Below are 15,887 nucleotides of genomic sequence, written 5' to 3' on the forward strand. Positions count from 1 at the left end.
TTGTTTACTGAGTCCACTGATTCAAATGCTAACACTCCTTAGAAATAATGTGTAGCCAAAAATCTGGGTACCCCATGAGCCAGTCAAATTGGCACATAAAATGAACTATCACAGCTTCCTTCTGTACAAATGATGTTGCAGAGACCTCAAAGGGCCAATCCATCTCACAGAGTCAGAAAACACTGAAGACCCTGCCTGCCGGTGTGGGCCATGGGGAAGGCATTATGGGAGCGGAGGGCCTGATGCACAGCCTGATTCCTGTGGGACCTAGGGTAAATCACTCAACCTCTCTGAACCTGCTCCTTGCCCTGGCTGGGCCTCAGAATCACCTGAGGAGCTGTGTGGATCCTTAACTCTACCTCCATCTGCCCTACTAAATCCAGGTCATGGGGGGCGGCCTCCAGCAGTCTCCATGTCTGCGAAGCTCCTGCGTGATTCTGAGTCACACTCGGGGTAGAGACTGCCCATCACCAGCCTTACCACACTCTCTCACTGCCCTGGTGTGCCCAGCCCACCTAGTGACAGGGGACCTGCCCAGAGCCAGGGGATTTTCATCTTCCAACCATCTTGATCTATTTTCTCTGTGGGCCTGGTCTCAGAAAGTCAGCCCGGCAGACTGAAATGCTTCTGGGTATAATTTCTGTCTCCTTCTACCTTTGCTCTTTTTGGATCACCCAGGACCCCTCTAAAGCCCAGAGTGAGGAAGGAACAGGCAGCTCAGGACAGGAGATAAAAAATGCTAGTTTGGTGCCCAACTTCTATGCACACAATTCTAGTGTTTGCCCATAAATTTGATGTTGACAATTGATTTTTTATTTGAAATAATTATCCTTTAATTTTCATAAATTAAAGTATCTTTCTATTCCTAATTAACTAAAGTTTTGGTTTTTTTCATTTTCGATTTTGTTATTTTGGTAAATCAGAAATTTGTGCATTTATCAAATGCCTTCAAGGCATTTATTGGAAAGATAGCAACTGTTTCTCCTTTGGCCCATGTAAATGGTATTTTATACCATTAGATATCCCGATAGGAAACCATCCTGGCATCCTGCACTTCTATGGCAAACCCTACTTAATGATAGTGGGTTAGTCGTGTAATTTATCGTTGATTCATTTGCCAGGTATTTATTTCAGTATACTTCCATAGATGAAATCAGTCTGTGATGTGGTGTGTGTGTGTGTGTGTGTGTGTGTGTGTGTGTGTGTGTGTGTACGTGTGTGTACGTGTGTGTATGTGTGTACGTGTGTGTGCGTGTGTGTGTGCGTGTGTGTGTGTACGTGTGTGTGTGCGTGTGGGTACGTGTGTGTGTACGTGTGTGTGTACGTGTGTGTACGTGTATGTGTGTGTGTACGTGTGTGTGTACGTGTGTGTGTATGTGTATGTGTGTGTGTACGTGTGTGTGTATGTGTATGTGTGTGTGTACGTGTGTGTGTGTACGTGTGTGTGTACGTGTGTGTGTGTGTGTACGTGTGTGTGTGCGCGCGCGTATGTGTTTCTCTCTCTCAGGTTGGGCATCCAGGCTGTGCTAACTTCTTAAAATAAACGGTGGCAGGATTCTTTCTTTTTTTAAACACTGAAACTGTAAGCAACACAGGAATTATTTCCTGAAAGTTTGAGAGAACTCAGCAAGAAAATTTTGTGTACTTAGAAGCCTTGACAGAGATAATAGGGAGATATTCTTTGATCATTTAAAAATACTGTTTCAAGGTTATTGATTTTCAGGTTATTTACCAAGTTGGATCATTTTGGCCATGTTAATTCTGGTCAGAAAATCATCAGTATGCTTAAACTGATTAGTATAGAATTTTACGTCATGTTTTTATACTGCTAAAACCTCCTTTCTATTTCTAATTTTATTTGGGTTTCTCTAGCATATTAGCCAAAGGTTGGGTCTAAGTAAACCTTCTCCCCAAATACAATGTCTTCAATATTTGCTTTACTGATCTTGCTGTGTTTCTATTTTGTAACTCACCAGCTGTTCTGTTTATCATTTCCTTCTGCCTATGTTTGTGAGGCTCTTTTTGTCTTTCTAATATCTAAAAGTTGACTGTGTTATCCACGTTTTTATTCTCTCTCGTTTAATAATGAATGCCTTTGAGATGCTGGGTTTATCCGTGAGTGTGGTCTTTTTAATTTTGCAAATATTACAGAAGCAGGGAATCAATATTTATTGAACAGGTCCCTCGTCTGATGCTACACTAAGTATTTCACATCCTTCCTCTTTTGTAAAATGCAAAGACTCCTGCTTTGCAGCTCTGTCGGGCGACCACTGCGAATGGAGCATCTAGTCCTCGGCAAGGGTTTGGTAACAGCAGCCAGGGCACCAATGGCTTTCTCATTTGACTCCCATTTTACACATGAAGAGACTGAGGTTCAGCAAAGTAAAGAAAGTTGCTCAAGGTCACCCAGGGAACAATGCAGGCAGGATTCCACACCAGGCTCGGTTCCCTCACTCTGAGCACACGTACCCCTCCTCTGCCCATCATGGGGGTAAACCAGGGGTAAACGACGAAGAAGCTACAGCTGTGCTGGGTCAAGAAAGCTGAGCCACACTGTCTTTTCTACCCCATCCAAAAACCTGATGGCCCCACCCTCTTCTTTAATTCCTGAGTGGAGGCTCTCCAGCTAGCCTCCACTGAGACCTTGAGTTCCCTTTTCCAGTAGAAGGTGAGGGGACAGCTAAAGCCACTGAAGTGCCCCAAGTTGCTTTGACACTGGGAGAGTCGCTCCATCCAGGGCCCTGCGGAGAGCTGCCCTTCCTGCTGGTGTTGGGAGAGACCCCGAGTTCTGAGCAGCCAAGGGTAGGGCAGAGGGTCAGCTGCATGCCTCCATCGCAAGGGCCTGGGGCTGAGCGCCCTGCCCTGGCCATCAGAGAGGGCTGGTTATGTGCAGAGAAGATGGTGGGAGGAGACCTGGTGAGGTGGGCTGGCTGACTTGTTTGCAGACACGCACGCCTTTGTTTGCCCCTTGGCGGCTCCACCAGGAAACTGGCCGGCAGTATACGAAGGGCTGACAGGTCTCACAAGATACAGGACTCCACACGTTCATGGCTGTTGAGTAGATGAATCTACTTTGCCACCCTGCTCTCTGGGAACTTATTTGTCAATGTGAAAAGAAATGATACAGGAACAGTTACCAAATTATTCAAATCCACGCAGTGGAAATCCAGGAAGAGATGCACAGAGAAGATGCTGAGGATAATCGTGTGGGCTCCTGGTAGCAGGAAAACCTAGAGGCTGCTTGGGGTCTTCCAGAATCAGTCTGTGTGTTAGCCAGGGAGTGGACAAAGACCTGAGTAATGCACATCCTCTATCCTGTACAGCGCATGGCTAGACTTGAACCTGGAGCTCAGAATGTCTACGCTGACTTCTGAGAGATGACATTTCACAAGGAAAGCGTCGTTATGCTTATAAAAGTTTCCTCTAATAAATGCATCCTATTCTTTTTTGGTTGTTTATAAACTCTCAATGAAACAGTGCTTTTGGTACCAGGATGGCTGATCATTTGATGTAAGGATCCTGAGTCCTTATCTCTTGGCACAGATTGCTTATGCATTTATTGCCTATTTGGTCAGTTACAGATACACCCTTTTGACATCTGCCTTGCTGTTAGCAATAAAACCTGAAGAATGAGGGCAGCTTTCCTAGCTCAGATTTTAAACACCTATTTAAGAAGTAACCTCTACCCCTCAAAGACAAGGAGAGTGATGTCTTGGGTAGCACACTGGGAGATAGAGGAATGAAAGATGCTTATGGCTTTTCTCCCTCTTTTCTAAGGATTTATTGAAGGGTAAATCAGAGCCTCACTTCATCCTGGAAGGTGCGAGCAGTTTTGACATCCAACAGGGGGAGGCAGGTAAGAACTCAACATTTTCCTTCCCAGCCCTGGATTGAGGCAGGCTGCCCAAAGTCAGCCTCAGAGTAGGGGGTGGTCAAGAGCAGTGCCCACCCAGACCCACAGAATGCTGCCCCATCTTCTGAGGAGGCAAGGCTGGCACCCTCAGTGTTGCTGTGGACGGACTATGCACGCCCAGACCCTCAGCCTGGAAGTCGGCTCAGCAGTGGGGGTGCAGAGCCCTTTGGGGAGAGCAGTTATCAAAGAAAATGAGCAAATAGACACAGAGTTTAATCTGAGCACTGAGTAGAGAGAAGCATCAGGGAAGCAAACATTAATTGAACTTCTGCAAGGTTGTGCTAGATACTTTGTATCTGCTATTTCGGTAAAACCATTACTCCCATCACCACCACCACCCCCATCACTCCCATCACCACCACCACCACCCCATCACTACTCCATCCCATCACCACCTCTACCGCCATCACTCCCATCACCACCACCACCACCCCATCACTACTCCACCCCATCACCACCACCACCCCCATCACTCCCATCACCACCACCACCACCCCATCACTACTCCACCCCATCACCACCTCTACCCCACCCCATCACCACCTCTACCCCAATCACCCCTTTCACCACCACCCCATCACTACTCCACCCCATCACCACCTCTACCCCCATCACCCCATCACCACCCCCACCACCCCCAACCCATCACTACTCCACCCCATCACCACCTCCACCCCCATCACTCCCATCACCACCACCCCATCACCACCTCCACCCCTATCACTCCCATCACCACCACCCCATCACTACTCCACCCCATCACCACCTCTACCCCCATCACCCCATCACCACCACCACCACCCCATCACTACTCCACCCCATCACCACCTCCACCCCCATCACTCCCATCACCACCACCACCACCCCATCACCACCTCTACCCCAATCACCCCTTTCACCACTACCACTATCTCCATAACCACTACCATCACCTTCTCTATTTTGCTTGAAACTGAACCCAGTGAATCTTTCTTCCAGTTCTCCTCTCTCAGACAGAAAAAAATACATTATTCAGAAGGAGGTATGCTGACTCTGTGCAGTACATGGGATGGGGCTTCCAGCTGTGTCCAGTCAGCTCTCATGGCTTATGTCCCCTCCCAGGAGATTGCTGCTTCCTGGCAGCACTGGGCTCCTTGACACAGAACCCACAGCACCTGCAGAAGATCCGAATGGACCAAAGCTTTTCATAACAATATGCGGGGATTTTCCGTTTTCCGGTAAGTGTGCTGCTGGGATGCTCCTTAAATGGGATTCTCTGTGAGCACAGGAAGGCGACCGTCTTGAAAGTTCTGTTGGTCTGGCAGCCCGAGATGTGGAAGAGACACTTATGTGTTAGTTACTCTGTGTTGGCTCGTGACCTGATGACACATATGGAGGATGAGAGTTAAAATGTTTTCATGTAAATGTAAAGAATGGCAGTAACAATCAGCAAAAGAAAAGAGTCATTCATCAAGAACCCTGTACGTCATTGAGATTTTGTCTGTCTATTCCCATGCCATATCTTGTTATTTTGATTACAGTAGTTTTAGAATGAGTTGTAATATCTGGTGGCATAGGTTCTCCTTCATTATTCATTATCCTTGCCTCAAAAATATTTTATCTTGGTGATTCTTGCACATTTATTCTTCTATGAGAATTTTTAAATCATTGTGTCTATTTAAAAAGAAAAGCCACTGTGATACAGAATAGAGCAGCATTAAATTTATGTATTAATTTGGAAAAATCAAACTTTTATTATTGTAGTTATTCCTTTCCAAAAAGATGGTATATCTTTCCATTTATTTGGAACTAGTTTTATGCCCTTCAGTAAAATGTTATAGTTATGTTTTGATATTCATGCTATACCTTTCTTGGTAAATGTATTCTCAGATATTTTACAAGTTTGTAGCTAATATGAATGATTTTTCTAACTAGATGGTGCTAAAAAGAGGAAAGCTATTCCTTGTTTTATATTAAGTTGTATCTAGCCACCTTACCAAATTCTTTTATTAGTTCTAATTTTTTTCTTTAGTAGTGTCTGGATTTTTTTTTTTAGTTATCTAATACTATCCACAAAGATAATTTTGTCTCTCCTTTTACTATTTATAGAGCTTATTTTGCTTTTTTGCCTTGTTGCATTAATTAGAAGTTTGCAATTTTGAATAAGAGTGACAAGCAAAATCCTGCTGTCTCTTGGTTTTAGTGACGTACTTTCCTGGTTTGTCATTCTTTTAAAAACACTGTTAGATTAAATTTGCTAAAATTTTTATTAGAATTTTTACATCTATATCACATGTAGAATTGGCTTCCCATTGTTTGTTGTTTTTACTATGGAGTTATGCTTGCTTTTTAATAGGAACCTATTGAGATTTACTTTGATCTGAAATAATTTGTAAAACGGTTGTTAACCATTGATTATCTGTTCTTTAAAAGTAAAATAGGCAATAGTTAAATCATCTGGACCTATCTCCTTTTTAAATATGATTTCTTAAACTCTTCTGACGTGTTCAATAGCTGTTGATCTGCTTGGGCCTCTTATTTCTTCTAGAGTTAATTCTTGAAATTTATATTTTGCGAAGAGAACCAACTGTTTCTTCTGTAGTTCCAAATTTATTGCCCCAAAGTTGCTTATATAATTCTCTGAAAATTTATTTTATTTCTTCTAATTTGTGATTAAGTCAACTTTATTAATCCCTAAACTATATTTTTATTTTTCCTTTTTTTCTTAATCCAGCTCTTCTTAATCCAACCAATCTACTGTATTGGTTTTTGAATGACTCAACTTTCAATTTTCATTGTTCTTTCTATTCTTTTTCTTTTAGGGTTTTGATTTTCATATAATTAATTTCAATTTATTTTTATTAATTCCCATTTACTTTCTCTTGGTCAATTTTATTGGTTTTTTGTTTTCTGAAACTATACACTTAATATTCTTTCTTTTTTTTCTTCATGATAAAAGATTTAAGACTAAAATTTTCCTTCGCAGATCTTATCTGTATCCATCGATTTTAATATCAAATGTCTTATTAATTTTAAGTTAATATGTTTTTAGGTTTTTTATGATGTTTTTAGTTTTGATTAAGTTTTATAGAGGATCATCTCTTGATTGTCGAGTTTTAGACTTATTAGATGATGATCAGAGAATATAATTCATAAACTCTCACATTTGGGGAAATTATTAAAGTTTTATTCATGGCCAGGTCCACAACAGTTTTTATAGTTGCTTCATGGACATATGAGAAGAGTATATATTATCCAAGATAATATATCCCTGATATATGGAATCAAGCTCTCTGATTTGCAGATTGTATAATCTGCAATTATCTCTTCTATCTTGGCTTATTTTTTGTCTGTTTGATTTGTCATATTCTAAAAGAAGTGAGTTAAAGTTCTTCCCCAAAGTTATAGCTTGGAGGGGTCCTCATGTTCTGGCTTTATACTTTTCCTGCTATATTCTTTGGTGCCCAAATATTTATGTTCTTGCTCTCCAGTTGTTGCAATAAAGCTTACACAATATCCCTCTTTGCTATATTTAATGCTTCTGAACTTGAATTCCTCTTTATCTGATATTCACATTGCTACTCCAGCTTCCTGTTACTTACATTTCCCTATTATATCTTTGCTCATCCTTTCACTATCAATTTCATTTTCACTACATTACCAGTATATTTCTTGTCCAAAGCATATTCAAAACTCATTACTCACCATTGTTTCTTTCAGCCTTCATTTCCTCTTAAGATTTTTGTTCTAATTTCATCCACATTTGGTAGGAGTAGTTCCTTGAATAGTTTCCTCAGATTACATGAGTATTTTTCATTTGCTCTTACTTAAGAACAATATTTCGGTTGGGTTTAGGATTTTTGGATTACATTCCTTTTCCTCAAGAATCTGTAAACATTTCTCCATTGTCTGTACCTTCCCCAATGTTACAGAAGAAAAATCCAATGCTAATCTATTCTCTTGACCTTGTATGCGACATATTCTCTCAAATTGCAAGTTTATATGAGGCGATCTCTCTCCTTGGCTCAGAAATTTCTCTAGAAATGTCCAGATGTATGAATTCCAGGCAAGATTAATCTTGCCTGGAATTCAGTGAGCACTTTCGTTCTGAAGACCTGCCTCCTTTTTCTGCTCAGCTGTTTCCCTCCATTTTTTCTGGGTGTCCTTCTTTATCCTGCTCTCTCTTCCTGAAGTCCAATTATTTGCATGCTAGGTCTTCTAACAAGCTCCCAGATGATGCTGCTGGTCCAAGGGTCACACTGAGGAGTTAGCCAGAGGGTGCAGTGTTTAGCTGTGTCTGGGCTCACCTCAAGGGTACAAGTGTTGGTGGGGTGACAGGTAGTCAGGACAAACTGAGGCCCAGGCTGGACATGCTTTGCCCTTCTGGGTGGTGAAGATAGTCCCACAGTTCCCCAGAAATAGCTACAAGTGCTGACCTCTGTACATCTCATCATTCTGAGCTTGGGCACTCTTCTCTGGAAAGGGCCCAGTGCCTGGGCAACTTGCATGCTTTGCCCAAAACACTTCTGGTTTCCCTCAGACACTTGGGTGCTGTCTAAATGGCACCAGCCAGCTTCTTGAAGGGTGCAGACATTATCCAGGTGCCAGCCCTCCTCACCCAGAGCAGTGAACCAGGAAACACAGATCGGTGGCCTCATTTCTTGACCACCAGTCAGGCCATTTTCATCCTTTTTGGGAACGATGATCTTATCTGAGGTTCCCTATGTATAGGGAGAACAAGTCTGGTCAGCATTACTGGTGTGGGAAGATGTGAGTGAGGGTAGAACCAACAAGAGGATCTCGTTCAAGCCAGGACTCACTCATTCTTTATGGCCTACTGTGTGCCAGGCACTGTCCTAAGTGCTGAACGAAAAGCCTATCGAAAAACAGTTCTTACTTTCAAAACTGTGATCTCACCTTCACACACTCATCTGATCCCATCACAGAAGGAGGTAGCTCTTACTCTTACCACCATTTGACAGATGAGGAAACTGAATCACAGAGAATTAAGTGTCTTATCCAATATCTATTGCTCAGGACAAAAAGACAAAACCAAGACTGGAGCACAGTTCCACTGACTGGATACCGCCTACTCCACTTTGCTATCCAATTACACCCAAAATCCAGATGGGTCTGTGCTTCTAGTATCCTCCTTCAAGGAGCTAGAGTTAGCTTCCTTGATGCTTCAGCCAGGTCTCACGATCTCACTGTGATAGCATCCCTGTTGGCTCCCAGACTCACCCTCCTGTGCATCTTACTGTAGTCGGGACGCAGATCCACAGCTGGGGCAACACCAGCTCCAGTGCGCTGGTTCATTAAAGACTGCGAGGACATCTTCTTTGTCTTGTCTCCACTGACATCTCTGTCTTGGTCTCCCTCCCTGCTTCGAAAGTGCATCCTCATCTGTATGCAAAAGCCCGACATCTGGGACATCCAGCTGTGGGCCAGGCTCCCTGTCACCACCGAGCAGATGATGGATTGCATCCACCCAGCTTTACTCCAAGCCCAGCTATCGGAGGCTTGCCTGAGTCTTGTCAAGACGCAGGCCTGGAGCCAGAAGCCCTGTTGCTGATCCAGAGACCAGCAAACCAACTCCAAAAAGCTGGCTTTGTTATCAATTATCCTCATTTGGCAGTGCCCCCGGGTGAACCATTAAGAGTTGAATGCTGACGATTAAAGCACTCTGTGTTGGAGAGGAGCATCTGGTTCCTTTGCACTCTTAGCAGTGACAGTGCCAGCCCGCTTCATGGCTGCTGCTCGGCTGGCAGGGACGGCTGGACGTGAGGAGAGGAGGCCCAGGGCGAGCCTGTAAGTGCTCAGTCCTCCCGAGCAACCTCACCGTTCGGCCCCCAGGCTTCCGCCCACACTGTCGCCGCCGCTTCTGGGCTGCCTTCCCTGCTCCTCGCCACCTGCTGGAATCCTGCCTCCTCTCTCAAGCCTTCAGCTCCCCAAAGGCTCTCCTTCCCCGTCACGACACTCTGTATCTCCCATTCTCCTTTGCTATTCAGCATCTGCTCCCCCTACTGCCATTTTGTATACAAGATGTACCCGGAGAGTCTTCAGTGTGCCTGAATCTCACAAGGGACTTGCCAAAGTGAGGCAGGAGTTAGCCATAAAGTCCAGCTAGAGCCCAAGACTCCTTCCTCCCTGCTGTATTTTCCTTGATTAACTTGATCTGTGACTCACCTGTCAGTGGAGATGACAGTCCTGTCCCCTGTCCGCCAACCTGGGCTGGGATTTTGGTCTGGATAGACTTCCTTGTTGCGCTGTGGTGGTCAAGTGGTGATGGTGGTTATCTTTTGGCCTGGGTCGGGGGGCCAGCACCTCCCTCCTGCCCCAACTCTACTAGGGTGTATATTCCTCTCTCTCTCCTCCAGTTCTGGCAGTGTGGCCAGTGGGTGGAAGTGGTGATTGACGATTGCCTACCTGTCCTGAACAATGAGTACTTCTTTGTTAATCCTCGCAACAAACAAGAGTTTTGGCCGAGCCTGCTGGAGAAAGCCTGCGCCAGGTAAGGATGGGCCCGCCCCTCTGCCCAGGCCCTGGATGCTGGCCCTGCCTGCCCAGCCACTTGCCCTGACTGATGCTCCCCACCAGCCAGCGCTAAGGCTTTTGGCAGCTCTGCTCAATGCACGCGATGCCCCTGGGAGCTCCAGAGCCTTTGCCACCTCGCTGGGCATCCTCTGTAAATAATCACTGTGCGCAAGGCTCAGTTGGAGCCAGTGGAGGGATCCGGAGACACGTGGCGAGGGGTGGGCAGGGCAGAGCTGGACAGAGATGGGCACTGACAACGGTATTATTGTAAGGGCTGGTGTATAGGCCCAAATAAAATGTAGTATCATGTTCAAAGTCTGCTGAGAGGAGAGAGAGAGCAGAGGAGAGAGACAGCAGTTCTGACTCACAGAGACTCAGCTGGGGCTGCACAGAGGAGGTGGCGTTGAGCTAGGCCTTGAAGGATGGGTAGGATTTCAGAAGAGAGAGAGGAGATATTGGGGGGGGGGGGAGTGATTTGAGCAGTGACCCGGGCGGGACACGTGGGGACCTGGTGTGGCTACCGTGAGATTGCATTTATGACTGGGGGCAGGGCGGGAGCTGCTTATTATTATATGGTCCAAACACCGTGAGTCAGGGACTACCTTCTGGTATTAACAAGCTCGAGGACTTACAAACTCCCCAAGTCACCTGTTTCACTTAGACAATTTGGGTTGCTTTTATTCAGCAGATGTGTATGGTGCATTTAATCATAGTCCGGGCACCGTGCTGGGCGCTGGAAGAGACGCTCACGCCAGCTCAGGTGGGGTGTGCAAGAGTATGTGTGTGTGTAAGAGGTCGCTGTCATCAAGACCCACACAAGTGAGGGACACATCAGAGCTGGAAATCAATGCTAGGAGACAAAAGGTCAGGGGACCACACATTTCAGGAGAAAAATGAATAGTGGAGAGTGTCCTGGAATCAGGTTCCCCAAAGATCTTCCTAACCAATGCCTCATAATGACAAATGGGGAAGCCAAGTCTCTGAATAGTGATATGATGGCAGGTGTAAGCGATTAACCTGAGTCTCCTGAGGTTTTTGGTCGTTTGACCAGGTGACATCATTTGGCAAGACGGAAGACCCCGCCCCATCCAATCCTGGGCCCTGTGGAGTGGTTACGACCCCACAGACTACCCCAGCCCCTGTCCTTCTGGAGGCACATCTCAAGGGCTCTTTTTGTGCGTTCTTTCTTTTGAGCCAGCTTGTGCAAAACTAAAGCTGTTGCTCATTTCCAGTGTCAGGAAGAGCTGGTCGTTAGCATTTGAGAATGAAGCCCAGAAAACAGGCGAGTGGATGAAGCAATCCATATGTTTGGGGAGGTTAATTCACTTCTAAGCTACTTATGCAAACACTGCCATTATCTTTCCGGGGTGGATTCAGTGCTCACCGCTCCAGGGCCTCGTTTTTTTCCTTATTAAAAGGGGGGAGCATGGCAGTTCACTTGGAGAATTAGAAAGCTCGCAGATGAAATGATGACTTTGACCCGATTTTGTTAACAGCTGACCTAAAGCAATCATTCAGCTTGAAAAGAAATGAGAAACTGGACCCAGAATCCACATTCCACTGCCTGAAGAAATCTAGTGCAGGAGAAAATGTTTCAAACTCCAAAGCTATTTAAAAGCTTTCCCCTCCATCCAAAGAAGGGGGTTATAGAATGCAGGAGGAAATCAAATAGAATTATACCCCATCAGAGCTAGATGGAGCCTCTGTCAGCATCAAACCCTACCTTCTTTGAAAGATGAGGAAACTGAGGCTCGGGGTGGGGGGGGCGGTGGGCGGTGAAATGACTTGCCCAAGGTCACACCGTGTTTGAGGCCAAGCTGGGATCAGGTCTGTCCTCCCCAGTCACGTGCTTTTCCATCATTTCTTGATACTGTCAGTCCTAGAGGAAAATGATTTGTCTTTTTGCTTCTTTGGAACTCAGTGTCTGGCACAGAGGGACCACAGCACGAGCACAGAGGACCCACCTGTCCAGGTGGAGATGGTCCTCTTTCCCTCCAAGGGTGTAGGCAATACCCAGTGAACATGTGGATCCCAAACTTTCAACCATTCTTGCAGCTGGGGAGTCAGAAATGAATTGGTCAAGTGAGTCAGATGTGGAGGGAAAAAAAATCTTTGTTTGCAGGGTTTTTTTCCCCAGAAGTCATAAAATAGGAGAGTGGGAGACAAGATCTGGTAAGCTGCCTAGCATCCTTTCTGGAATCTCTGTGGCTCAGAATTATAGACTTTCAGCGTCCTTTTTGGATCCCGATTTGACATCTGAATTCTTCCCTCTCTCATATCATTGCCAGGCACGTAGACATTTCCCCAAAATGAGGCTGAAGCCGAGGGCTGAGAACAAGGCGCTCTCAGAATTCCTGGGTTCAGGTGACACGCGTAGTGACAGGTGTGGCGAACACAGGGCTCTCTCTCCCTCCCTTTCTATTTCCTGGCAGCAAAGGGAGCTAGGAAGAGTTGACTTGTCCCTGAAGCATGAGCAGGATCTCTGAGCTCGTGTTTGTAAAGCAGAGAGGGAGAGCTCATTGTCTAAACACCCCGCTGCTGCCGGGACAGGCTTCGTGGGCATCGTGGAGGCGCAGCGAGAGAAGGCTGTGGAAGACACCGAGAGGGGGGCACTGGCCATGGGTCCCTCCCCTTGCATTGGGTGTCTCTGTGGTGACTGCAGAGGGTGGGGTGGGGGGGTGCATGACATCAGACCATCAGACGAGGCCCGCAGACACTGAGGCAGTGGCCCTGAAGTGACGGGGCAGAGCCAACAGCTGCTTTCCTGGTGTGGCTCTGGTGAAGCTCTATTTGAAGCCAGAAGGGGGTGTGGCAACATGGGAGGTCATGCTGGTGGGCTCTGGAATGGGTTCCAGAACCCTAGTCTTGGTGATCTTCCAGCACCCTCAGCAAAGTCCTCTTAATCTAGGACCCAGAGCCAGAAAACATGTGGAAAATCAAGTGAGTCAGACGCTGAGACCTACCTAGGCACGATCGTGACCAAAGGGAAGCTTTGCAGTTGACTAAAAACACTGCAGAGATAAGAGTCTAATACCAGACAACCCTGGTCAGAGAGAGGGAGAGACAGAAACATAAGGTTTAGAACGAGTTAAATAACAAGTTGAGATCCATCTGCCACCTGGTTCCTGTAGAATGGCCCTTGGGTTCTGTGGATCCTTTGCTTTCATTAACGCAAGACTCTCTTAAGCTGTCCATGGTGTTTGTGCCTGGGAAGGTGTCCTGCTGAGAGCAGCTTCTTGATCTGTATTTGCTGAAGTGAGTTTACATGAATTCTGGGGGACCCCAGGAGGAGAGAACTGCAGAGGTGGAAGTATGGTGAGAGAGGGGTGTCTGAGGGGCCCCAGAGCTGATCCAGGTGAAGGGCCGAGGACCGGGAGGGGTCTTGTCTGAGGCCTCGGGCCCCAGTAGAGGCGGCAGCAGGGTGGACCCACGCCTGACCCCCACGTGGTTTTGCATCACCAGAAAGCAAGCTGCAGCTGGAGCTTTCCTGCGGCTACCAACCTGTATGGGGCTTGGCCTCTGCTTCCCCATCAGGGACAGGAAAGCTTAGGTCCCGGCTGGAGGCCCGAGTGACCAGGCGGTGTTGGAACATGCCCACTGGACAGCTTTGACACCAAGAGGCAGGGTCTCCTGCCTGGCCTGGCTCAGCTCCATGCTGTTGTGGGTTTGCCCTGCCTATATTTTAGGAGCCCATGGGAACCTTTCCAGTTCACCCCATCGACAGGAACTTGAGTTCTCAAAACAAATCTGACCTCCTCTGGCCCCTGCTTCAGTGGTTCTCCGTGTGAGTGATCCATCCTCCCTCTCTCCCGGGAATACCAGTCAGTCCATCATCAACCCCACTCCACCACGCTCTTCTGGCTCTGGAGCCTCCCTGATTTGATCCTTCCTCCCCAGGATGTCCGTCCCACTGTCCGGACCTGGATAAAACTCAGTTCAGAGTTGTGCCACCTCTCAGAAGCCTTCCCGGGACCCCCAGTTACTTCCTCTCTGTTCCAAGGTGATCCACGCGCTCTCACAGCAAATAGACACCCAAGGAAGGCAAAGCAGCCCGACGTGTCCTTCTAAGGGGAGAGCATGTGGGTGGTGAGCGCTGCTGTGGAGGGGTGGACGAGTGTGGCGGTAGAAGCAGGTGAGCGTGGACTTGCTGTCCTGATCGTGCTCACAGCAAGCACACCTCCACCAGCCAGACCCTCTCCCCATGCTGTGCGCGCTTCACCTGGCAGCACGACCGCAAGAGCCCATTCCCCAGAGGAGCAAAGGGGGCCTTGAAAAGCTCAGCCTCCCGCCCGAGAGGAGAGCTCATGAGAGGGGAGGCCAGCAGTAGGGCTGAGCAGGTTGACTCTTGAATCTGGAGACTATCTGCCTGTCTAATAGGTGACGGGGGGAGAACTGGGAGGAGGGCAAGATAGGGCAATAAGACAGGGCATTTCTCAGGGTGTGGGTCCAGAAGCAGAAACTCCATGGGAGGGTGGGAAGAGACATTTTTAAAAATATTTATTATTTTTAAAATTTATTTGGCTGAGCCGGATCTTAGTTGTGGCACTCAGGATCTTTAGTTGCCGCATGCGGAATCTTCATTGCAGCACACGGGATCTCTTAGTTGTGGCATATGGGATCTTTAGTTGTGGCATGTGGGCTCTTAGTTGAGGCACGCAGGATCTAGTTCCCTGACCAGGGATCGAAGCCGGGCCCCCTGCATTGGGAGCATGGAGTCTTAACCACTGGACCACCAAGGAAGTCCCGGAAGAGGCATTTTGGAGAACAGGTCTGAGAGTTCTAGGTGGTTTGCTTTGGGGATGTGTTATGTAAGCCTCACCCTCACCTGTGTTACCTTCAGTGACATCACCTCCCTGATGATTCTGGGGGGAGTGGGTTAGTTTTGAGGATGGGAATGGGGATTCTGGGTCAAGCTTCGCACAGAGTAAGAATAGAGGCTGCTTATGGCCACAGCGAGCATCACAGTTGTTGACTGTGGGCTTTTGGAGGGCAGGAACAGGGTCTCATCCATCTGTGAACGCTCAGTGCCTAGCAAGGTACCCTGCACACAGCCAATACTTACCACTGTTGTTAAACAGGAAACAGTGGATCTTTTTTTTTTTTTAACATCTTTATTGGAGTATAATTGCTTTACAATGGTGTATTAGTTTCTGCTTTATAACAAAGTGAATCAGTTATACATATACATATGTCCCCATATATCTTCCCTCTTGTGTCTCCATCCCTCCCACCCTCCCTATCCCACCCCTCTAGGTGGTCACAAAGCACTGAGCTGATCTCCCTGTGCTATGCGGCTGCTTCCCACTAGCTATCTATTTTACGTTTGGTAGTGTATATATGTCCATGCCACTCTCTCACTTTGTCCCAGCTTACCCTTCCCCCTCCCCATATCCTCAAGTCCATTCTCTAGTAGGTCTGTGTCTTTATTCCCGTCTTGCCCCTAGGTTCTTCATGACCATTT

General features: G+C 46.8%; 1 protein-coding gene across 1 annotated transcript in view; it reads left to right on the top strand.

Moving 5' to 3' along the window:
- CAPN13 (calpain 13) overlaps positions 1 to 15,887 on the top strand; it is a 54,269-nt gene that overhangs the window by 9,867 nt on the left and 28,515 nt on the right. The window contains 4 exon segments of the mRNA XM_082357364.1: positions 3,778 to 3,856; positions 5,015 to 5,100; positions 5,104 to 5,130; positions 10,270 to 10,403. Coding sequence (XP_082213490.1) covers positions 3,778 to 3,856; positions 5,015 to 5,100; positions 5,104 to 5,130; positions 10,270 to 10,403 — 326 coding nt within the window.

The sequence above is a fragment of the Balaenoptera borealis genome (genome assembly GCF_965194805.1).
Source record: "Balaenoptera borealis genome assembly, chromosome: 15".
In the NCBI taxonomy this organism is placed as follows: domain Eukaryota; kingdom Metazoa; phylum Chordata; class Mammalia; order Artiodactyla; family Balaenopteridae; genus Balaenoptera; species Balaenoptera borealis.